Source organism: Ursus maritimus, unplaced genomic scaffold (assembly GCF_017311325.1).
Source record: "Ursus maritimus isolate PB19 unplaced genomic scaffold, ASM1731132v1 scaffold_33, whole genome shotgun sequence".
In the NCBI taxonomy this organism is placed as follows: domain Eukaryota; kingdom Metazoa; phylum Chordata; class Mammalia; order Carnivora; family Ursidae; genus Ursus; species Ursus maritimus.
The window spans coordinates 23,858,341-23,883,232 of NW_024425897.1; the positions used below are offsets into that span (position 1 = coordinate 23,858,341).

Below are 24,892 nucleotides of genomic sequence, written 5' to 3' on the forward strand. Positions count from 1 at the left end.
TTCAGGACGCTGGTCTGTGGCACTCAGTCGTCATGCTTCAAAGAAGCCAAACTAGCCCAGATGGAGAAGGAAAGCAGCCTTAGTCGACAGCCATCATCAACAACCAGCCCCCAGCCTTTGATTCCAGCTGAGGTCCTAGAGGTTGCAGAGCAGAGACAAGCTGTCCCTGCTGTGCCCAGTCCAAGTTCCCAGACTACTGACTCCATGAGCAGAGCATGTACAGTTTGGGGGTCACCTGTGCTGTGACTCTGGTAACTGCAATAATACCCAAGAGGTACTTGCACAGGTCTGTACAAGGAGCCTGTTCAGGAATGTTCATGGCCCTGCTGCTCTGGAGAGCAATAAAAAGAAACTAGCAAGAGGAAAACATAATTGTGGAAGATTCAGTGTGAGTGGAATACACAGGATGAGAACAAATGAACAAGTGCTAATGCATCGGCCTGAATAAATCTTACCAATGAAAAAAGCTGCAGAATAGTAAACAGAGTGTGACAGCATTTATAAAAAGCTCGACAGTATGCCAACCAACACTGATAAAGCGTATATGCACATGTAAGACACAGACATGGGAAGACATTCACACTGTTCCCATCAGTCACTCCCAGGAAGGCAGGGGTGATCAGAAATGGGTGCGGGGTCGGGGAGGGGAATGCGACTGTATCTGCAGTATTTTAAATCTGAAGATGAGTGGTGGGTCCACACGTAATATTCTTTTCATATACCTGAAAAACTTCAAATATGTTTAAATAAAAATGAATAAAAGCAGCATGTATCAATATGGTAAATCTCAGAAACAGTGCTACAAAAAAGCAGGTTGCAGGAAAGTATATGTGGCACAATACAATTCATATATAGTTTAAGGACACATCAAACATTACTATATATTGTTTATAATCCATGCATATGGAGCAAAAGCAGAAATGCATGGGGAAAACCAACAGCATATTCAGCACAGCAGGTAGGAGAGAAAGGAACAGAAGAGAGTATTTCAATTGTATTTACAGACAGCTGGTATGTGGATGTTCTATATATTACTTTGTATACTCTTCTCTATGCTTAAAATATTTGACATGATAAATACAAAGGAAGACAGTGTTACCACTGGCAATATTAATATAATTTCAGCTCAAAACAACATTCCAACGATTCCGTGCTGTTTCCTGTTACTCCAACATAACAGCACTGAGTTTATGAATAATTAAAAAAGATGGCATCCCAGTAGCAATGAACATACCTAGTGCTAGATCTTCCTTTCTAAATATCATTTTCCACCTAAAGGAACCAGGCCTCCATGGGAAAATGACTGATTTATGGTTAGGACTGGGAAAGTACAAGATGAGCCTGGAATATCTCGCCGGATAATGCTCAGAGAATGACACGAACATGTCCAAAGGACATAGGAGTCAGCCAGCCTGACACTTACCCTACCGGCCAAAACTAGGACAATGCAAGTAACAAAATAATAACTATAACAACAACATCAACAAAAAGAACTGTAACTCACTGAACAAAATAAGAATTCGTGAGTCCACACTAATATAAATAAATAACAGAGTGGAGAGCTCCTCCTTTCAGTGAAATATAGGAGTAATAGAAGAACCACCATTTGGCAACCACAACAGTAATTACTTGTTTCAGAAAAGACTCCTCAGTGGACGCTAAAGCTAGTGGGTAAAAGTTTGATGAGAAAAAGGTGATTTACAAAGACTTAAAATATCCCCTAATAGGACCCTCCTACAGTGTTGATGGGAATGCAAGCTGGTGAAGCCACTCTGGAAAACAGTACATAGGTTCCCCAAAAAGTTGAAAATAGAGCTACCCTATGACCCAGCAATTTTTACTACTGGGTGTTTACCCAAAAGATACAAATGCAGTGATCCGAGGGGCACCTGCACCCCAATGTTTATAGCAACAATGTCCACAAAAGCCAAACTATGGGACGCCTGGGTGGCTCAGTCGTTAAGCGTCTGCCTTCGGCTCAGGGCGTGATCCCAGAGTTCTGGGATCGAGTCCCACATCAGGCTCCTCAGCTGGGAGCCTGCTTCTTCCTCTCCCACTCCCCCTGCTTGTGTTCCATCTCTCGCTGGCTATCTCTCTCTCTGTCAAATAAATAAATAAAATCCAAAAAAAAAAAAAAAAAAAGCCAAACTATGGAAAGAGCCCAGATGTCCATCAACAGATGAAGGGATAAAGACGATGTGGTGTGTATACACACACACACACACACACATGTATATACACATACACACACACAACACACACACACATACACACACAATATTATGAAGCCATCAAAAAAAATGAAATCTTGCCATCTACAACAACATGGATGAAACTAGAGGGTATTATGCTAAGCAAAATAAGTCAATCAGAGAAAGACAATTATCATATGATAATATGGTATCATATGATCTCACTCCTACGTGGAATTTAAGAAACAAAACAGAGAATCATAGGGGAAAAGAGGAAAAAATAAAACAAGATGAAACCAGACACTAAGACAAACCATAAGAGACTCTTAGTCATAGGAAACAAACTGAGGGTTGCTGGAGGGGAAGGGAGGAGGGGATGGCGTAACTCGGTGATGGACATTAAGGAGGACATGTGATATAATGAGCACTGCGTATTATATGAGACTGATGAATCAAGGGCCTATGCCTCTGAAACCAATAATACATTATATGCTAATTAACTAAATTTAAATTAAAAATGTTTAAATATACATATACATATCCCCAAATACTTATTAATTCCAAATGGGGAGACAGAACTTTACAGTGGGGAAACCTGGCAAACACCACCTGAAACCAAGAGATCAGGATTAATACCACAACGTTAACGTGTGCCTTCTGATAGGATGTGCTAAGAAAGGCTCGGCTTCCTTCTGTGGTATTCCTGTGCATTCATTCTAACAACCTGAACCTGATTGTGCAAAACACAGACCCAAACTGAAGAACATTCTACAACAGTGCTGTCCAACACAACTTTCTGCATCACTGGAAGTGTTCTCTATATCTGCACTGTCCAACAGGGCAGCCACAGCCACAGGGAACCACTGAAAGAATGATAAAGCACCTATTGTTAAATGTTAAGACTTCAAATCAAGATGTACCTGGGTGGCTCAGTCAGTTAAACACCTGACTTTGCCTCAGGTCATGATCTCAGGGTCCTGGGATAGAGACCGTCATCAAGCTCCCCGCTTAGCCGGGAGTCTGCTTGTCCCTCTCCCTCTGCCCCTCCCCCCACTCATGCGCCGCGCGCTCTCTCTCTCAAATAAATAAAATCTTTAAAAAAACAATATTTAGAATCGAGATGAAAGGTATATAGAGGGGTGCCTGGGTGGCTCAGTCGGTTAAGCATCTGCCTTCAGCTCAGGTTATGATCCCAGGGTCCTGGGATCGAGCCCTGCATCAGGCTCCCTGCTCAAAGGGTAGTCTGTTTCTCCCTCTCCCTCTGCTGCTCCCCTCAGCTTGTGCTCTCTCTCTTTCTCTCACTCTGCTCTCTCAAATAAATAAATAAAATCTTTAAAAAAAAAAAAAAGGTATATGAAAAGTTTTTATACAATTCTTGCAACTTTCTTTAATTCTGGTATTATGTCAAAGTAAACATACAAGGGGAGCCTGGGTGGTTCAGTCGGTCAAGTGTCTGACTTCAACTCAGATCATGATCTCAGGGTCCTGGGATAGAGCCCCTCGTCAGGCTCCTCACTTGGCAAGGAGTCTGCTTAGTCCCCCTGCCCCTCACCCTGCTTGTACTTTCTCTCTCTCAAATAAATAAATAAAATCTTAAAAAAAAAAAAAAAAGTAAAACATACAAGAAGTCTTAAAAATCAGGATCTCATCATGTATTCACACACAGAAATTATACTGTTAATATACATGAACAAGAACAGTAATAGCCAAAACCTTATGAAGTTCTAATCAAATATGACATACTGAACAGAGTATTTATATCCACTCTCTCCCGAAACTTTACTGACAGTAAGGAAATAAAAAAAACAGGGCTTGTTGATATGATGTGCTGAAAATGGTACTTTACCTCTGTGGTTTTCCTCCCAATATCCCGTAACTACAGTCAAAGCATGAGAAAAACATCAGACAAATCCCAAGGACATCCAACAAAATTCCTGATCAGTCCTCCTTAAAACTGTCTAGGTCATCAAAAACAAGGAAAGTCTGAGAAACTGTCACAGCCAGAAGGAGCCTAAGGAGACACGATACCTAAATGTAATACAGGATCCTGGAACAGGAAAAGAACATTAGGTAAAAACAAAGGAAACCTAAATATGTTATGGAATTTACTTAATAATTATGTATCAATATTGGTTCATTAATTGTTGCAAACATACCATACTAATATAAAACATTAACAAGTGAACTGTGCAGGGTGGGAACACTGCACTATGCTCTCAATTTTTCTGTAAATCCAAAACTGCTTTAAAAAATAAAGTGTTTTTTTAAAAGTGTGCCTACAAACTATAAATGTTTTCAAATATGGAAGGCTTCAGAATTCATCTCCCATGTATTCTTTCTCAGGAGACATACTTTAGCAAAACACAGAATTAAACCAAGAACGAAGACACAGGATGCACACAAAAGATCCGTGGGGCTCCTTGGTGGCTCAGTCGGCTGAGCGTCCAACTCTTGATTCCGACTCAGCTCATGATCTCAGGGTCTTGGGATCAAGTGCCTTGTCAGGCTCTGCACTCAGCACACAGTCTGCTTGTCCCTCTCTCTCTTCTTCTCCCCCTGTTCTCTCCCTCTCTAAAATAAACAAATAAAAATCATAAAAAAAAAAAAAAGAGAGAGAGAGATCCAATAGAGGAAACAAGCAAAGACCATCCCCAGGATGATGATGAAGTCAAGTCCTAGACATCTGTGTATTGGACCTCAAGAGCAATCAGCTCATAATGAAGCAAAAGTATCTGGAGGTGGGAGTAAGTGCTAAACACAGGATACTAAGCAAGTTAAAAAAAAAAAGGCGATTACCAATTCCAGGAAAAATACAAGTTATTAGAGAAAGGAAATGTAAATCACTGTATACTGCAGCTTAGCTCTGAACAGTATTTACACAGACAATAAGAAATACTGAATACTGATTTAACTGTAAATGATAATCCATCTTATTTCAAATCTAAGACATCACTGACTAGAAATCATACCATTACTTTATTTACTATTACTACTAAAAGAAAAAAGAAATGCTGCCAATTAAAATATAACACCATGGTATAAAGATGTACACCAATTTCTGAATTATTAAGATATAAAGGAACAGCTTCTTAGAATCAATTTAATATACTAATCACACTGAAAGGAGAGAAAGAAGTGTTTGCATTGGGAGCAAATGGTGTAAAAAAAACTAAACTGTGACCTTCCTTGCACAGAAGGAAGTCAATATATAATGTCTGAAATTGATGGAGGAAAAAAAGAAAGAGCATTAGAAGTTTGTTACATAGAAACATGGAGAAAAATGCTAGAAGAAACTGCTAAAAGAGCTGACAGTAAGGGCTTCTAAGGTAGGGGACACCAAGGTAGGGGAAGGTGGAGAAGACTGCCGTTTTTCATTTGAGATTTGACTATTTAAACCATTTACAGGTATTACCTTCATGAAAATAAATGTAAAAAATCAAAGCAACAACAACAATCAAAGCAACAATAATCTAAAGCTATCAGGAAGAAAATTCAACAGCTGAAATACTTTCAGATTTTTTTATGTACCATGACAAAGGATATCAAGAAAAACCTGAGAAAAAAAATAGACAACCCCAAACCCAATGCAGTCTTAATGTTATACAAATCCAAATTTTAAGTGACATTATAGCAAAGTGAAAATATTCAATCAAACCTATTCTAAATCTGGTTCATTTTACCCATCCAGCAACACAGATGTCAATTTAAGATAGCTCAAAAGTTGACCTGCTAGAGTCAGAAAGGCGTGGGAGTGACACCACAGCTCTGAAAGCTGACTTCCTGCTTCAAGATAAGACCCAACTGACTCAATTAGGAGGGTATATATTTGCAGCTACAGCAAAGTTCCATAAAACAAAAATAAACTTGGAAAAAGTCATAATTGCCTGTAAGAGTATAACATCTAAAATTACTTTTAGCCTACCCCGTCATTAAGTTTCCATTATTTGTCACTTACATCTTGAAACATTTTGTTTTCTTGTTTCAGTCTCGCTTCTTTATCATCTGAGAGTTTGTAAGCATTCTCAAACGCTTCTTCTAAATCCTGCAGTCGAGATTTTAGTCGAATGATGGTATTGTCTTTTTCTTTATTACTTGTTCTCATTTCCTCAATCCGTTCCTGCAAAATTTTGGAAGCATTGCTGGCTGCATTGAAGCGTTCTCTGAAATCACTCTACAAAATAAAAACAAAGATAATAGATTGCTTTTAATAAAAAAAAAATAGATGTTTCCATAGCAGTTAACAAATTGTGGGCATTAAACTATAAAAGAAAAATAATAAAATAAAACCTACAAATGGGAATCACAAATTTAATATTTTGTGGGGCGCCTGGGTGGCTCAGTCAGTTAAGTGTCTGCCTTCGGCTCAGTCATGATCCCAGGGTCCAGGGGTTAAGCCCCACATTGGGCTCCCTGCTCAGCAGAGAGCCTGCTTCTCCCTCTCCCTCTGCCTGCCACTCCCCCTGCTTGTACTCTCTCTCTCTCCCTCATTCTCTCTGTCAAATAAAATAATTAATTACATCTTTAAAAAAAAAAAGTCTTGGGGCGCCTAGGTGGCACAGCGGTTAAGCGTCTGCCTTCGGCTCGGGGCGTGATCCCGGCGTTGTGGGATCGAGCCCCACATCGGGCTCCTCTGCTGTGAGCCTGCTTCTTCCTCTCCCACTCCCCCTGCTTGTGTTCCCTCTCTCGCTGGCTGTCTCTATCTCTGTCAAATAAATAAATAAAATCTTTAAAAAAAAATAAAATAAAATAAAAATTAAAAATTAAAAAAAAAATTTTAAAAAAGCCTTAATATTTTGTTATGTGTTGGGATGAAGACTAAAAAGGATTACTCTGCTAAAATAACAGCTTCAGGGGCTCCTGGCTGGCTCAGGCAATAGGCATATGACTCTTGACCTTGGGGTTGTCAGTTCGAGCCTCACACTGGGTATGTTTACTTAAAAATAAAATCTTTAAAATAAAGAAAAAAAAACAGCTTCATTAGATTATCGTGAAGTACAGACACAAAACCACTGTTTGAGGCATTATAATGCTGGACTCACCTGTAGGTCACTTTAATGAAAAAAATAACATGGCTATCAGGAAAATGATTCTGAAAGCACAGCTGGAATCTGTTGCCCCACATTAATATTTAGAGAATAATAAAGCATTTCTTACCCTATTCTCTCTTACTAGGAAAATAAAACAGAAAATTCAAAGTACATCTGATATGTTAGTATTCATTCAACAATCATTTCTTAAATATCCACTAGGTGCCAGGCACTGCGGTGCCAGAAATATAAGATTAGCAAGAAAGACAAGTCGCTGACTTCGAGAAGCTTTCAGTTTAGGAGACAAAGACAACTAAAAACACATCAAAGAAAGACAAAGAAACAGTGCACAGAACATAACTGGCATCTTCCATCAAAACATTACTTATAAGGTTACATGCAGAAGAATAAAACTTGGTAATGCATGAAAATTTTTTTTTAAGTTTATGCATTCCAGTTATACATCCAAGAAAATTAAAAACATAAGTCCACATAAAATCTTGTATACAAATATTCGTAGCACTATCATTCATAATGTCCAAAAAATGAAAACCAAAACATCCATCATCTGATGAATGGATAAATATGGTCTATCCCTACAACGAAATGTTACTTAGCCCTAAAAAATAATGAAATACCAATTCATGCTACAATGTGGATAAACCTTGAAAACTAAGTGCTAAGTGAAAGAAGCCAGACAAGAAAGGTCATATATGTGATTCCATTTACACCAATGTTCAGAATAGGCAAATCCAAAGAACAGAAAGTAGGGTAGTGGTTGCTAGGGGCTGGGGAGAAGGAGTTTGGGAGTTAGGAGGGAAAGGCTGATGGTGAAGGGCTTCAGGGTTTCTTTCTGAATGAGAAAATATTCTAAAACTAACTATGGTGATGGTTGCACAAGTCTGCAAATACACTAAAAACCACAGAATTATACACTTCCAAACAGTGAGTTTTATGATATGTAAATTATATCCCAATAAAAAAAAATAAAAATTTTAAAGTGTAAAAGTTTATATCATAGGAAGCCAGCAGTATTCAAAATATAAACAATAAGACATCCTAACAACAACAAAACCCCACATAGTCAATGTTTTTACAAAACTATTAGTCTCTAAAGTTCAGTTAACAGCAAGGTTTCAGTTTTTAACATTAAGCCACTAAACAACAAAAGAGTACTTACGACTTCTATTTCCAGTAAGTTATTCTTATTTTCAAGTGTTCTCACACGACTGGTAGCTTCATTCAGAGCACTATCTAAATGGCCACATCTAAAAATGATAAATTGAAACGAAAAAATTAGAAGATAAAATCCTTTCCCTTAAAAGTATTCTATAAATCTCATTCTATAATATGTAGCATAAAACAAATTCTCCAATGTTAGTGAACACTCAGGATGCCATTTTAATAAATACATCCAATCCCAATAAGCTTGATGATACTATTTTCCAGAGAAAAGAACAGTATGAAAAGATCCCTAATAGTTAAGTAAAAAAAGCAAAATATGGAACAGACATTTGTACACCCATGTTCACAGCAGCAAAACACACACAAGCCAAAAGATGGAAGCAACCCAAGTGTCCAGGAGGATGACTGGATAAAGAAGGTGTGGTCTATCCATCCGATGGAGTAGTGGTCAGCCCTAAAAAGGATGAAAATCTAGGGGCGCCTGGGTGGTTCAGTTGGTTAAGCATCAGACTTTTGATTTCGACTCAGGTCATGACGTCAGGTTGGTGAGATCAAGCCCCCCACTGGGCTCTGTGCTGAGCACAGAGCCTGCTTGAGATTCTCTCTGCCCCTCTCCCTCTTTAAAAAAAAAAAAAAAAAAAGGATGAAATTCTAACACCTGCTACAACATGGATGAACTTTTCATTACACTAAGTGAAACAGGCCAGACACAAAAGGACAAGTATGATTCCACTTACACAGGTCCCCAAGTTCATATGAGGCATCAAATTCATAGACAGAAAGTAGGATGCTGGGTGCCAGAGGCTGGGGGGGGTGGGCAGGGAATGGAGAGTTGCTTAATGGGGACAGTTTGCAAGATGAAAAGTTCTAGGGGCCCCTGGGTGGCACAGTCAGTTAAGCGTTCGACTCTTCATTTCAGCTCAGGTCATGGTCTCAGGGTTATGGGATCAAGCTCTGCAATGGGCTCCATGTAGAGTCTGCTTAAAACTCCCTCTCCTTCTCCTTCTGCCCCTCTCCTCCCACTCTCTCTCTCTTTCTCTCTCTCTCTCTTAAATAAATCAATCTTAAAAACAAATAGTTCTGAAGATGGATGGTGGTGATGGTTGCACAACAGCATGAATGTACTTAATGCCAGTGAACTGACCACTTAAAAATGGTCAACATGGGGGGCACAGTCAGTTAAGCATCTGCCTCTTGGACTTGGCTCAGGTCATGATCTCAGGGTCACGAAATCCAGCCCCACATCAGACTCCACAATCAGTGCAGAGTCTGCTTGAAACTCTTTCCCTCCCTTCTCACGTTCTCTAAAATATAAAATCTTTTTTAAAAAAAAATGGTTAACATGGTAAATTCTGTTATTTACAATTTACATCAAAAAATTAAATTTAGGGGCGCCTGGGTGGCTCAGTCGGTGAAACGCCTGCCTTTGGTTCAGGTCATGATCCCAGGGTCCTGGAATCAAGCCCTGCAACTGGCTCCCTGCTCCACGAGGAGCCTGCTTCTCCCTCTCCCTCTGCCTGCCGCTGCCCCTGCCTGCGCGCTCACTCTCGCACTCTCTTTCTCTGTCAAATAAATAAATAAAATCTTTTAAAAAATTATACTTAAAAATACAGGATACAGAAGACTGCAGAAAATAGCTTGATCTTTGTTATGAAAAAAACTTATATATACATCTGTGCATTATGATTTCTAGGATATAAAACTTAAGTCTGAAACGTAAGTGTTGGGTAACGTAGAGGTTGGGTAGGGAGACCTTTCATATTACATTCCTCTGTGCTTCTTCCAAATTAGCATGAATGTATTATTCTTATAATTAAGGACCTTCTTCTTAAAATTAATCATCACAGAACCTCAAAATCAAAAAATACACAGAAGAATACTGTTATCATTTTGACTCAGTGTTAATGAATTGTGAATAAAAGCTATATTTATTTGGCACTGATTATATACCAAGTCTACGTTAAGCACTTTATATTCATCCTCACAATCCTATGAGTTAGGACTGCTAACATTACTATTTTACAGATGAGAAAACAGAGACGCTGAACTCCTCCTGGGTTGTAAGCAATCACTGGGCTCTGAAACCTGGCAATGTGGCTCCGGAGTCCACGCTCCTAACTCCTGTGCATTAATGCCGGGCAGAAATCAAATACTGATAAAACTGTTCTTGAAAGAAAGAGAACTAAAGAGGCAAGTGAAGGTATATTAACTCTATTTTCCTATTTGAACTACCACACTGATTGTGTGACAGAACAATCTGAGACCACAGCTGGCCCACAATGTGTCAATGGCCCCATTTGCAGTACCAGGGGGATCCTCCCACGAGCGATTTTAAGTTTGAAAAAACCTGATGTGTATGCTGACCACTTAAAATTGGTTTTTGTCCCAGGTGAATGACTTCTCCAGTCCCAGGCGACCGCGACTACTGCCATGCATTTGCACACCCAGTAGCCCTTCTTCCATGCCCCTCCTGCTGCCGTCCCCCTTCCAACTTGGCCACTTCTTCAAACCCTGACTTCCAATCCGTCCCACCCACACCGCCTCACTGCTCTACGGCTCTAACAGCTTCTAGACCAACGAAGTGCTTTACTCAGCTCCCATTCACTAGGCACCTTCTCTGGCAGCCTATCTTTAACCTAACGAGGTCTATCGGGGGGCTTCTCTCGTTCTTCCGTCCTCCACGGGAAGTACCTACAGTCCTCTTTGCCTTCTTAAAAACAACAAAAAAAGAAAGAACTTCCCTTACCCTGTCATCTACTCTTTTCCTTTTATCCTAGAAAAGATAAACCTGGCTTCTTTCCTTCTGGCTTTTTTCAAACTACTGCTCTTTACCACTGCACCCCCAGTCCCAGCTCCACCCCCAGCAGCAAAATGGAACCTGCGGTAACTCACAGGAATAAGACAGCATGTTAACTACCACAGCAACCACAAGCTAGTACAAAGGCTAGTTTTTCTAGAATTCTGCAAGTTAAACTATTAACTGGACCAGAAGATTTCAGTTCCCTCCTAATGTTTTTTCAAGGGGCTTCGTCGTCTTCTGCGTTACAGAACAATTCTTTGCTGCTCTACCAACCTCAGCAGTTTTCAGTCTGTTTAAGTCCCATTTAAATGTAAAATATGTTGCAAATATGGGGTTATTAATACCAGTTAGAGCATCGAATTTTGTTAATGATTCTTTCTCTAAAACAGGTATTCGACTATCCTTAATATAAATAATTGCCCCGTGTTTCCATGTTGGCTTCTTTTTTGAACAAGATAATCGCTTCCACAGGTTCATGAGTGTCTGGATTAAGTTATGTGAAATCTGGGTTTAAGAAAAGGTTGAGAACGGCTCCAGGACATTAAGTCAGAGTTTTCTTAGGAAATCCGTCCATAGTACTAATCCACCCATAAATGACATTCCTTTACATATACAAAATCTGCTCAACTCTTTCAGTATTTTGTCCATATGAAACAAATGCCCTGTCAGCTACCAGTGTGTTGTATGAGGCTGGTTCAAAACTATAAAAATAACTATTTAGGCAAATATGTCTCTGTAAAAATTTTCAAATCTAGAGCATGTTTTCAAAGTCTTTTATCACAATATAGGATACTTTGGAAAAAAGAATATATGCAAGCTGGAGAAACACTAATTTTATAGAAGAATTATAAATTTTACCTGTCTACAAGAATTTGATTGGTTTTCTTCCAATCTTCGACTGCAGAAATTTCCTTTGCCTCCAGTTTCTGTTTCAAACTATTTATTTCTGATTCATAATAAGCTCGAAGATCTGCCATGTGTCGAGCATGCTTTTCCTTCAGGTTCTGCCTAATTCTGTTGTTGAGGGCAAAAAAAATTTTAGGAGTGCCGTTTCCTCACTCCCTATCCCACAAGAGAAACCAAGAACACAATCTTTCTCATAAGCAAAAGTACAGCCTTTTTCCTCTGCACACCCACAGAAAACATAATAGATTAATACACATGTTGACAACTAATTAAGCAAAAAAAGAAAAGACAAGGATTAATTTGTAGATGTTTTACCTTAAAAATGCTGTATCTCTTTTTTTAAGATTTTATACATTAGGGAAGGTCAATAAAAATCATTTTCATCATTCAAGCAGACATCATACAAAATCTATTAACATTACAAGCCATGCACTGAAATACATACTTGGACAATATCACAGGATCTTCCAGGGAAGCCAAGGAAATGCATTCTGGGATACTGTTGACTGTCCCTGGAAGCTGCGACTGACTGACTGAGGCTGAGGTTACCATGACAGTGTTTTCTTCATCTACAGTATTGACGGAGATGTCATTACTAGTAATAGTATAAACTGAAGGAAACGTGGAACTGGTCCTGCTTTCATTATGGAATCCATGATTTTTCCAAGAGTCCACTGGTGAAGCTTTTGTATTTGAAGGATATTTTGGGAATCCAGATAACTGAGAAGCGATATTACTTGCTTGTGAAAATGAGTCTATGTCAGAGTGACTAGACATACTAGGTTCTAGAACAGAGTCTGGTGAAAAGGACATTCTGTCATCGAGGGCATTCAAAAAGCCTTGTGGTTGAACCCCTGAAATCTGCTGATTTGGCTTCATGTGTAACGTTGGATCTAGAGTTAGTACCTAGAAATTAAGACAGATAACAGTAAGGTTTTGCCCTCAGTACTCAGTGTTTGTTTTTCAGTGAGTAGACTTTAGATCTCCTAGGGAAAATATAGCTTAAGATAAAAGTTAAGAGTCATGAAGCATGTTTCATTTTCACTCAGCAGAGTGTTGACAATTTACCTCTGGTGGATGATTTGGGTTGGAAGCAGAAGTGAGATTCCTCTCAGGTAACTGCTTGCTTTCCCTTTGTTTTTTATGATAAATATCCTTCAGTGATGGTAGCTTCATCTCATTACTAGTATTAGACTTAAAAATATGAAACAAAATTATTTAAATGGTATTATCAACGATGAAAAAAGTTTACTGATATCAAGATCAGCACCACAAAAAGATTTTTGAAAGATTTTAAATGAATTGAGACTCTAGACTGTCGGATGTCTAAAACAAATTTAGAAGTCATTACCTGTTAATTATGAGTCTTCCTCAGAATGAAAAAAATTAATATCCCCTAACAATGAATATTAAGGTGATAATCTGAGCCTAAGTTACTTAGTAGCCTAAGAATACTTCTAAAGAATAAAAAACTTTGGTAGCCCCCTCTGCTCAAGAAAAAATCAAGTTTTCAGGTAAGAAAAGACTTCATCATGAATGACCAAAGCAGGATGAGAAGACTTCTGGCCAAATTAGTATCATGTGACTCAGGGGGACAGGTATATAGAGGTATCTATGTAGTTATTTTCCTATTTTTTTTTAAAGATTTATTTATTTTAGAGGGAGGAGAAAGCACATACACACAAGCAGGGGGAGGGGCAGGGGGGAAAGAAAGACAGAGAATCCTCAAGCAGACTCCCCACTGAGCAAAGGACTCCCCACCCACTACACAGGGCTCAATCCCAGAACCCAGAGATCATGAGCCGAAATCAAGAGTCGGACACTCAACTGACTGAGCCACCCAGGCGCCCCTTCCTATTTTTTTAAGAGTTGGCAAACAAACAAAAAAAAAGTGTTAAGGAAGAAGTTACCCAACAGAAATAAGCCCCTTTTAAAAACTCATAAAATAAAAAGATATGATCCTAATTTCTACATCTTGAAATCGGGGCTCTGCCACATTGGAAATGTTGCAAAGAGGTCTAAGCTCCAAACATTAAAACCTCAGCCTTAAATTATTTCAAGGTGGGATCTATTGTAGGGCATGATGGACCATTTAACCTTGGGCCTCAAATTTAAACTGTAGACATTCTCTTAAATGAGATTATAGATTCNNNNGGAGATACAATGAATGAATACATTCACATGTAGCTTTAAATTTGTGTCCCATTTCCACACCCTACACAGGCTGCAGAATAATACCATGAATTAGTATTTTTAAATAAACCCTATAACTAGCTTGTGAATAAGATGATCAAACTTTTTGTGTGTGCATGGGGGCACTTGGGTGTCTCAGTCGGTTAAGCGTCAGACTTCAGCTCAGGTCATGATCTCGGGGTCCTGAGATGAGGTCCCCAGGGTCTCCGCTCAGCAGGGAGTCTGCTTGTCCCTCTCCCTCTGCCCCTCCCCCTGCTCATGCCTCTCTCACTCTAATAAAATCTTAAAAAAAAAAAACCAAAACGTTTTGTATGTGCATTAAAGGCATGAATACGTTGAATGTAAACCCTTAAAATTCATAATTTCTGTAATTTACTTTGGAATTTTACTTTTTATATACCAACAACCCAAAGGCCCTTTCAAGTCTTCCAGCCTGTAACAAGCAGAGCACTCTGGATGCGGCTTCAAGCCCCAGGAATCCCTGCCTGGTGGTTTGGGTGAGCAGTTGCAATTCTTCTATTTAGAGCCCATGGTAGTACAAGGAACCATTTTTCACCATTTTCCACTTCTATGATTTCTCTTCATATTTTAACATCTCTGAAGTGAGGATGCCTCTTGTAATTAATGGCATCTTACACTGCTTCTGGTCAAGTAGCAATTGCAACATAATCGTCACTGCCTGCTCACACGCAAATATCGAAGACATCAAAATTGGCCAAACAGGTGTCAGCAGTCTGGAAGAAAATCCTAGAGACTACACCGGAGCCCCTGAGAACCAGTGTTTAAGGGATGGTGAATCCTGTATGTTTAGCGACATTCCCCCATCTGGGAGCCAAACGTAGGCCGGTTCTTCATAACCACTAAGTCAGGTAAAAACTCAGCACCAAGGCCTTTCCTCCTTTTTTAAAAAATGCCAAAACCTCAGAGCTCTTCACGGCTCAAGGAAAACAGTATGTGGAAAAACACAGAAACCAACACTGAGTTGAAAAGAGAGTGTAAGCCTCTGTAGGTGAAGAAGTTTTAACAAACTTATTTCACTTTTTTGTCCTTTTTAAGTGTGTAAGAGTTCTTTGATAAAAATCAATGTTTAATTAGGTCTACAAACTCTTTCAATAAGAATAAAATATAAATTCTACTGTATCAGTGCTCTCTTTCTAATTTTGGGGGGGGGGGTTAGAATATGAAACAGGAAGTCTTAAAGGTGACAGTATCTTAGAATCACCAAAATACAGTATTCATTTACTGATGGTGCAGATAATGTCACACACACAGTGAGCCCTGTAATCACAAAGCCCACTGAGCCTTCCGGCGCCTCACAATATCATTCCTCAGCCTTCCTCTCTCTGTGTTTATCTCTCTTTTTCACTCCTCTCCTGAAGGATGGGATGCTGGTTTCTGCCCCATTGTGGGACTCTGATGTCTACGCATATGCTGTTCTCCCACTGCCCTGCTGATGCCTGTCACTCATGCTTACAGCTCTCCTGGTTACTTTCATCGTAATCTCTCCTTTTCCCCAAACTACTTTCTCACCACCTGACCAAAATACAGAAGTGAGATATGTACATGGACGTACACAAGCTGGATAGTTTTATTTCATTGCTCTGAAGCAAAGAAAATATTTACATTTCTTGCTCAAAGAAAATTACTACACCAAATTAAAATACTCAAAATTATGGCACAAATGGATTAGCAGGAGGGCATAATAGGATGGAGAATCAAAACCAGGTGTAGGAACAGCAGAAATAGTTGTCTGTGGACCTACTATATTTAGAATAGCAGGCACAAAATCATCTTTTAATTTTACAACACATTAACCAGGCATTTTTAATTCTACTCTTAAGTAACTTTCCTATGATTGCATAAGACAATGAATGAGAGACCAAATTTGAAAGCAGTTATAATTTAAAGCCCAGGCTTTTTTTAGTTTATCAGAAATTGGAAAACACAACATTTATAATGAAATGGCGTACTTAACTACAACTGTATAACGCAAACATATACACATAATGTGTTTTTAAATTACCTGGCCTGGGGACGTATCTGTGGAGGAGGCCGGTACACACGTCTTCTCTAAAGTCTCAGGCAAAGAGTGATACATGTCCCTCTCCTCCAGCTTCCAATAAGTCAAACCTATTGCACACAAATACAGAGGACAGAAGACTGAGAAAAGAGAACTAAAATGCTTTCTAGGAGAACTTATTTCTACTTAAAGAAAATTAAATATCGGAAGTAACTAGTTTTAGGCTATCTGGATATGGGACGTTGGATTTTGATGGCAAAGAATCTCCTAATTGCCTTACCATGTAAGAGTTCTAATTTAATGATCCAAATATTTAAAACCAAAATATATTATTAAAAGGCAAAATATAGGGTGCCTGGCTGGCTCAGGGGATAGAACATGCGACTCTTGATCTCAGAGTTGTGAGTTCAAGCCTGATGTGGGGTGTAGAGATTATTAAAAAAAAAATAAACTTAAAAAAAGTCAAGATAAACTAGTACAATCTAAACTATATTTCTTAAAGGACAACAATTTCCTTATAAGCAGTACAGAAAATGCAATATAAAGAATTCAATGGTTCAAATACATATCGAGTGTTTATTGTGCCAAGCTGGGGGGCAGGAAATGTGAGACGTGAACAGTAAGTAAATCACGAGGTATACCCGTTAGGTTAGAAGGCGGTAAGCACCCTAAAGGTAAGATTTAAAAATCAGGTAAAAGTGAATATGCAGTGTGTGTGGAAGGGTGCTCAGGGCTGGCTCACTGCAAGGTAACAAGATAAGAGAAAGCATCTTAGCCATGTATGAGGGAGGTCCCCTATATAAGAGGTGGGGAGAACGTTTCAAATAGAGGAAGCAGCAAAGCAAAAGCCCTAAAAGGAGAACATATCTGGCATATTTAAGCAAACAGCCTCTCTGCTGAAGCAGAGAAAAGGAGCAGCAGAAAAGGAGGTCAAACAGGACAGGGCTAGATCTTGCTGGGCCTCTGGGCGCCTATAAAGACTCCGGGTGCTCTTCTGAGGGAAAGAGCATAGCAGGGCTCTGCGCAGAGGAGTCACATGATCTGACCCATCCTTAAGAAGGATCCTACAGGCTACTGTGTTGAGAACAGATGGAAGGGCGCAAGGGTGAGGGCAGGGAGGCTGGGCAGGAAGCTGCAGAAACCCAGGTGACAGGTGATGAGAACGCTCTGAGGGTGACAGCATGACGGTGGGGGAATTCAGTAATTTGCATCCTGCAATGCTAACTCATCCTGACAAACTGGATGTGGGATTGTGGGGGGAAATCAGTATGTTACATCATTAAAACTAAAATAAGCTTACCATGGAGAGTAAAGAATGGCTCACAAAGGGTCTGAATTTCTTAATTCATTCTGCAGCACCTGGAAAATGCTGAGATGACTTTTGCAACTGTCTGAAATAACTGTTAAAGTACTTTTTCCATCTATTTACAGAATGTGCAACACAAATTAATGCAAGGAAGTCCGATTTAGCAGAGGCACAACACAGCATGTAACAGATTTATAGAAACCACTCTGTTACACTGCATGGGATTATCTTCCTATGAGAAATGCAGATTAAGGTGTTATAAAAAAAAAAATAAGTATCATACCTGTTCCTGAATCGGACATCCAAGAGTTTGGACTCTCCTCTGGTTTACTGAGGTAAAAAGCATGAGGATGCTTAGCAGCAGTGAAATTAGACTATAAGGCAAGAGAGAAAACGATCAGCTGACAGCTGAAAATCATTAGGCACAAGCTGCCGACCCCAAGAATGGGAGCCAGGTGTCAGACCCCGGCAGAGAGAAAGTCTCAGAGGCTTCATGAGGAAGGAAGCAGCCCCGGTTTTCCCCGCGACTACAGAATGCAAAATGACAGGAATTAACCGGGACAGATTTTCTTTCCCTGTGTGTTTACAGAAGTTTATCTTGGTTCTGTGGAGCTGGAAGAACACCACCGGCCACTGGAGCTACTTAAGGAGTTCAGAGCGAAACTGTATTTGTAATTTACCAGCCACATCCAAAAGAAATTCAAAGTGCCTGGAACTGAAGTCATCTAGTATAAAAATGAATGTGAAAGCCCTAACAATTCATCGTTATCATTAAAGGTACAATAATTCAAACTCTGAAAACCGCATTCAGTAATCTCTATGAACTTCAAGTAGTAAACTGTGTCTTACGTCTAGGCAACTAGTTACTAATCCCAGAAAAGGCTCGAAATGCTTACTTACCATCAATTCTAAGAACAATTCTGAGCTAACTACTCCTCACAGTATCTCTGGCATTGTCACAAGAAATCCTTGTTTGCAAACAGAAGAGTATTTTTAGCAGATTTTTTCTTACCAGTTCCACCATCACCAAACTTTTAATTCCTGTTAAAAAGTACTTAAGCTGCACTTGTTTACGATCACCTGTGGACCCACAGCAAAAGTACAAGGATGCTGAGGGACGGCACTCTCCCTACCAAAGCCGGCGTTTTCACCTCAGCCTCCTAAAGCACTACTCTGTTTCTTGTTCACCAAATGAGAAATTCCTAGGTCATCTTTTGTCTCTTCTAAAACTCCTACCTATTCAAATTTCTGTCAAGTCTCAGTCCTGAACACGCCAGAAAAAGCTGACAGCACAAGGCTAAACGAAAAATACCAAGTAACAATATTGTGTCCTCTTCCCAGTCCGCCGATGCCAACTTTAATGCACTCAGCAGACCCAACAGTGGGCGGGGGGCTCCCCTTGCCCAGCTGCTGCTGCATTACTGAGCACACCAGGCCTCGCCTTTTTTTTTTTTTTAAGATTTTATTTATTCATTTGACAGAGAGACAGCCAGCGAGAGAGGGAACACAAGCAGGGGGAGTGGGAGAGGCAGAAGCAGGCTCCCAGCTGAGCAGTGAGTCCGATGTGGGGCTCCATCCCAGAACCCTGGCATCACGCCCTGAGCTGAAGGCAGACCCTCAACGACTGAGCCACCCAGGCGCCCCCAGGCCTCGCTTTTAATGAAAAAGAGAAGTGTGGAGCAAGGAAAAGTCCTTCCCAAGAAGCTGCCCTATGCCTGGCACAGGGACCTTCACTAATGTCAGCAAGAGTCGAGTCACCCATCCGAGAAACCACTCCCAAGTCCTGCTGCCCGGGAATGGAAACGTCAAGTCTGTCTCCAACAAAGGACCAAGGGAAATCCTTACGCTAAACAACAGCCATTTCAAGATGTGCTTCAGGGGCGCTTGGGTGGCGCAGTCGTTAAGCGTCTGCCTTCGGCTCAGGGCATGATCCCAGTGTTCTGGGATCGCTCCTCCACTAGGAGCCTGCTTCTTCCTCTCCCACTCCCCCTGCTTGTGTTCCCTCTCTGTCTAATAAATAAATTAAAAATAAATTTAAAAATCTTAAAAAAAAAGATGTGCTTCAAAATAGCTAGTACCCAAAAGAAACTACCATTGTAGAAAGAGAAAACTGGATCCCAACAGAATTCTGACCATAAGGATTCCCTGATTTAGACTGAAACTAGAAAAAACAGGAGAAGAGGAAGGATGAAACAAAGAGTTCCAACTTGGTGAATTCACACAATTTGATTCAGGATTATGCAGGTAGGAAATGCATTTCAGGTGTGGGGCTTTGGATTCATCAACTACCATTATCTGAAAATCATTTAGGGAGGCCTGGATGGCTCAGTCGTTAAGTGTCTGCCTTCGGCCCAGGGCGTGATCCCGCCGTTCTGGGATCACGCCCCGCATCAGGCTCCTCCGCTGGGAGCCTGCTTCTTCCTCTCCCACTCCCCCTGCTTGTGTTCCCTCTCTCGCTGGCTGTTTCTCTCTCTGTCAAATAAATAAATAAAGTATTTCTTTTTTAAATGAAAATCATTTAAAACTCAACTACCAAAGAAACTTAATTTCCCATAATGATTTACTACCAAAAATATCACTCACCTTTAAAAAAAAAAAAAAGGAAAGGGGCACCTGGGTGGCTTGGTCGGTTGACCATCCAACTCTTGGTTTTGACTGAGGTCATGACCTCAGAGTCCTGGGATCAAGCCTCGCATCAGGCTCTGAGCTCAGAGCAGAGTCTGCTTGAGATTCTCTCCCTCTCCCTCTGCCTCTGCCCCTCCCTCAGCGCTTGAGCACCTGTGCATGCACTTGCTCTTTCTGGCTCTCTCTCTAAAGTAATAAATGGAAGGGTGCCTGGGTGACTCAGTTGGTTAAGCATCTGCCTTCAGCTCAGGTCTTGATCTCAGGGCCATGCGATTAAGCCCCACACTGCACTCTCTGCTCAGCAGGGAGTCTGCTTCTTCCCCTCCCCCTGCTCTCTCCCTCTCTCTCTCCCCTAAATAAAGTGAGAGAAAGAAAGAAAGAAAGAAAGAAAGAAAGAAAGAAAGAAAGAAAGATTTTCTTTTTCTGCCAACCTAATCCAATGAAAAAAGCAACCTTCACCCCATCTCCAAATATTATCATGTTCTCACACCAAACAAGAATATAGCATCCTGATGGCACATAGGTTCAAAGCAGTACTATGAATGCAGCACTACAGGGAGCTTGCAGGTCTTAGAGGCTTGGCGGCTCCTGTAGCTTTCTGAACCCTCACTTCCCTCCTGAACACAAACCGAATTTGTTCAAGAACAGTGATACAGAGAAGCCTAAGTATCACAGGCTGAAGAATGAAAATTTACTGAAAGAAAAAAGAACGGGGCCTTAGGAAGGCTGAGGGACTGTCTTCTTATGACTTCCATTTAATTTTTTTCACAGGATGATGGAAAGACCATGTTTATGATGATCAAGAAGTGGCCAATTTCTAAAGGTATCAAGTTTGCAGAGACTCGATTTTGCAATTTCAATGTATTATACTAAACGATGTTACTCTATGATAATTTAAGCCAAAAGGGCTTCAAAGATGCTTAAAACTTACTCAATATCTGTAACTCTCTAAGGAAAACAGCTTCTAGATTAGCCAAAGGGCCACACAGAATTTAAACATGTAATCTCTCACAATTTGGGTTATAAATTCAGAGTTGTCTAGAAGCATTCGCACATATAGTACTACTACTTACAACCTACTGGTAATACAAATTATTTGAGGGCTTAAAAAAAAGTTAAATGGATTACTCTCTAGCTAAATGTAAACAGTTGCAGTATAAAGAGAATTAGGACCTTTACAAAATGGTTTTCACTTTTTACAGTACTTTATTCCTCTTTAGTTCTGATTTCCAGACTACTAAAGAACCAATGCTTAGAGCAAATCATTGTTTCCAATCCTCTGAGACACCCAAAGGAAGACAGGTCAATGGAACAAATTAATACTACCAAAGAAAGGGCAAAACACTCATGCTGGTGAGCATGTGGCACCCTCCACATAATCATTAGTAGCTGAGGTGTGCCAGAATAACGTGACTTGTCACCTACTTTCTCGCCTGGTGATTTCTTGGCTTGCTCATCTCCTTGCATAGATTTTGAACACCCCTCTTCTGTAAGTGCTCTCTTTGGTTGGTTCTGCTTCAGCTTTTGTGCCCATGATGTTATAGATTTACTATTCAAAAAGAGAAAACCAAAATTATTCTCTTTAGATGCTGTCCTTCACACATAAAACTAAACATTAGTAGACACTAGTCAGTGGAAAATGCTTTGAGTTGTTTTTCTAATAGGAGAGAAAAGATGGATTTTTATTGACTCACCTAAATTTCTTTTTACGATTTATTACCAAAGGCAAAGTGAACAAAAAAACTAATGGTGATTAATAATACATATAGCTGTAGCCATGGAATAGAACAAACCTGATCACAGTGGCCCATTCAAGTACTCAATATATCCCTACAGCAAAGCCTTCTCTATTTACAAGGACTAGTAATTATACTTATAGGTACACAAGATCTGTGTTGCTAGAGCTGAACACTTATTTTACAGGACACATTTTAGAGATACAAAACTGAACATTTAGGGTAAGTGACATAATTTTAAATGATTATTTGCTTTACAAACATCCAGCCATAGTTGTCATTAAACTTACAAAACTTCCTTATATAAAAAGCATTAAACTGGAGCGCCTGGGTGGTGCAGTCGTTAAGCATCTGCCTTCGGCTCAGGGCGTGATCCTGGCGTTCCGGGATCGAGCCCCACATCGGGCTCCTCCACTAGGAGCCCGCTTTTTCCTCTCCCACTCCCCCTGCTTGTGTTCCCTCTCTCGCTGGCTGTCTCTCTCTGTCTAATAAATAAATAAATAAATCTTTAAAAAAAAAAGCATTAAATTGAATGTACTTGTGCATGATTTTTGGTTTCAAATTATATGCACATATGTGACAAAACTCCACGGTTGATACAGTCCTACACTCTTAATTTTCAGCAAGTTTATAGCGACCAGAAAATATAAAAGGTATTTTTCCGGCAGGGCCTCCCACCTGAGGACGTTATTAGTCTTACAACATTGCAAATGGGAAGAAAGTCAGATGTTGGTAATATATCATATGATTTCCATTTGCCACAGGCAATAAATACAAGACTCTGGTAAAGCTGCCAAGTGTTCAAATACACCTCATTTTATTACACTCAAAAAGGAGCTTGCTTTACTAGATTCTAAATGTAATAAACAAGCAAACCTCCCTTCAAATGATAGAGAAATTCTACTTACCTATTTGTTTTTCCACTGTATACTTCTGAAATCTTATTTTCGTCAAGAAAATGGTGTTCAAATTCACCAGGAAAAATGGAAATATCTTCCTTTAAAGATGCACAGAACTCTTCAGTGGTATGTATGTGAAAACTCTTGTTTTTTACACCATCTACAAGTGACTCCGTCTGCCCCAAAGGCTCTCCAAACTGTCCTTCAGAAACTTCTGTGTGCTCCATGAACTCCTGCGGGTCCTTAGATTTGTAGGTATTTAATTCGGAGACACAAAAGGTACCATACCCACTGCTCACTGAGCTACTATCCACATTGCAGTCTGCTTGTGACGTGGATGTTTCTTGCTGCATTTCGGGTTCTGTAGACTTAGGATAACTGATAATAGGTTCATTTCTCTCACTGTTTTCAGAAAAAAAACCCATTTGACTTTCTGAAGATAATTGTTTGCTTAAAGAACTATCGGAGGGAGCCCAGGAAGTATTACTGGTCTGTAACTTGACTAAGTTTTTTATCTCCTCCTGTATTCGCTGAAAATAAAGTTATAGATCTGGGTAAGAAAGCATGTGAAACATTACATTTTCATAAATACTATGAAAATATTGCTTAAAAATATGAGTTATTACTCTAAAGAGAATCTGTTCTTCGTTCAAAAAACTGATATAAAGTATTAACTGCTTCTTCTTGCAAACCTTACAACATACAAAGAAGAATCAATATAAATAACAACTTACTTGAATTTGGTTGTGGAACTGCTCCTGCTGGGCAACTATCTGTTGTTGGCATTGTTTTTCCACCAAACTGAATAGTTGTAACCACCTGGTCTAATAAATTATAGAATATTTTAGTTCAACATACTTTTTCATGTAATATTCACAGAAAAATTCCTCCAGTGGGAAAGGGCCTTTTTAAAATATATTTGTAATGTAAAATGTATAAACGGAATTAAATAGCTATAAAGCTACATTAAATGCAAAAACACAAAGGCACAGGCATGGTGACTCCTTTCTTATGTAATCTGTAGTCTGGGTAAACTTGAAGGTCTGGGTAAATCTTATTTTTCAAATGACATTTTAATTTGATGTCATCTGCTATCATTTCTGATTCATCAAGAATTGGCAGTTGTACTTTATATTTTTTCTTCCTTTCCTTGTGATAGCTAATGATTTTCTTAAACAATTCTTAGAAAAAAGAATCCCACATCTTAAAACAAGAAATAATTTGGTATTACGAGATTTAAACCCCTAATTTACTTGTAATTTAGGAAAACAAAACAAAAAAGAACCTTTTTCAAGTCAGATACTGAAGGGTTTGACAGCATTACAGCTGAGAGAGGAATGAAAAACTCACTCTGAAAACCCACGGAACTGGCTTAGCCCTCCCTTCAGTCACTTTTAGGTCCTCATCATCCTGATTCTCAAGAGGAGTCAGTACTCTTACGACCAGCCTACAAAACAAGGCAGGAAAGGGGGCCGGAGACGTCCAGAGGCTAAATTCAGTCTCGAGGCTGGTGTACTTTCAGTAATAGACTCTACGCAATAATGTACAATAAGTAGCTACCATGAAAAAGCTCCCCTGTTAAAAACCATTCAATTATCTTTCCACTCCCGTATTCCTTACAGGGCCCCGAGTGATCTGGCCCATGCACTGCTCCCAACGTGATCTCATCCCTCTCTACCCCTCACTCGTGCACACCAGCCTCACCGGCCTCTACCTTTTCCCTGAACATGCCAAAACTGTCTTCCACCTCAAAAGCTTTGTCCTCACTCTACCCTCTACCTGGAAAGCTCTATCTCTAGCTCTTATCATGGCTTCTGCCCCTTCTTGCAATTTCAGCTTAACTGCCACCTTCTCAGTTTCCCAAACCATCCCACAGTTGCTCTCTCTCTAAACGTCATCCTGTGTATTGTCTTCATAGCCTTCACCACAACCAGAGAGCATCTCGTTTGTTCATTTTGTTACCCTGTCTGTCTCCAAAACCTAGGACACAGCGCCAAGGAAAG

The 24,892-nt window shown here is 39.8% G+C and overlaps 1 protein-coding gene across 4 annotated transcripts in view; it reads right to left on the reverse strand.

The window, feature by feature from the left end:
- Nucleotides 1–24,892, reverse strand: part of MPHOSPH9 (M-phase phosphoprotein 9) — a 56,799-nt gene that overhangs the window by 24,995 nt on the left and 6,912 nt on the right. For 3 of the 4 annotated variants that reach the window (XM_008688821.2, XM_040620000.1, XM_040620002.1), the window contains 10 exons: nucleotides 23,624–23,713; nucleotides 22,899–23,419; nucleotides 21,680–21,803; nucleotides 17,913–18,003; nucleotides 16,327–16,433; nucleotides 13,179–13,304; nucleotides 12,556–13,016; nucleotides 12,063–12,218; nucleotides 8,400–8,487; nucleotides 6,148–6,363 (listed from right to left, as the gene is read on the reverse strand). In XM_008688821.2, the coding sequence (XP_008687043.1) occupies nucleotides 6,148–6,363; nucleotides 8,400–8,487; nucleotides 12,063–12,218; nucleotides 12,556–13,016; nucleotides 13,179–13,304; nucleotides 16,327–16,433; nucleotides 17,913–18,003; nucleotides 21,680–21,803; nucleotides 22,899–23,419; nucleotides 23,624–23,713 (1,980 nt within the window). The remainder of the gene's footprint in view (nucleotides 1–6,147; nucleotides 6,364–8,399; nucleotides 8,488–12,062; nucleotides 12,219–12,555; nucleotides 13,017–13,178; nucleotides 13,305–16,326; nucleotides 16,434–17,912; nucleotides 18,004–21,679; nucleotides 21,804–22,898; nucleotides 23,420–23,623; nucleotides 23,714–24,892) is intronic. The other variant, XM_040620001.1, reaches the window with a different exon arrangement.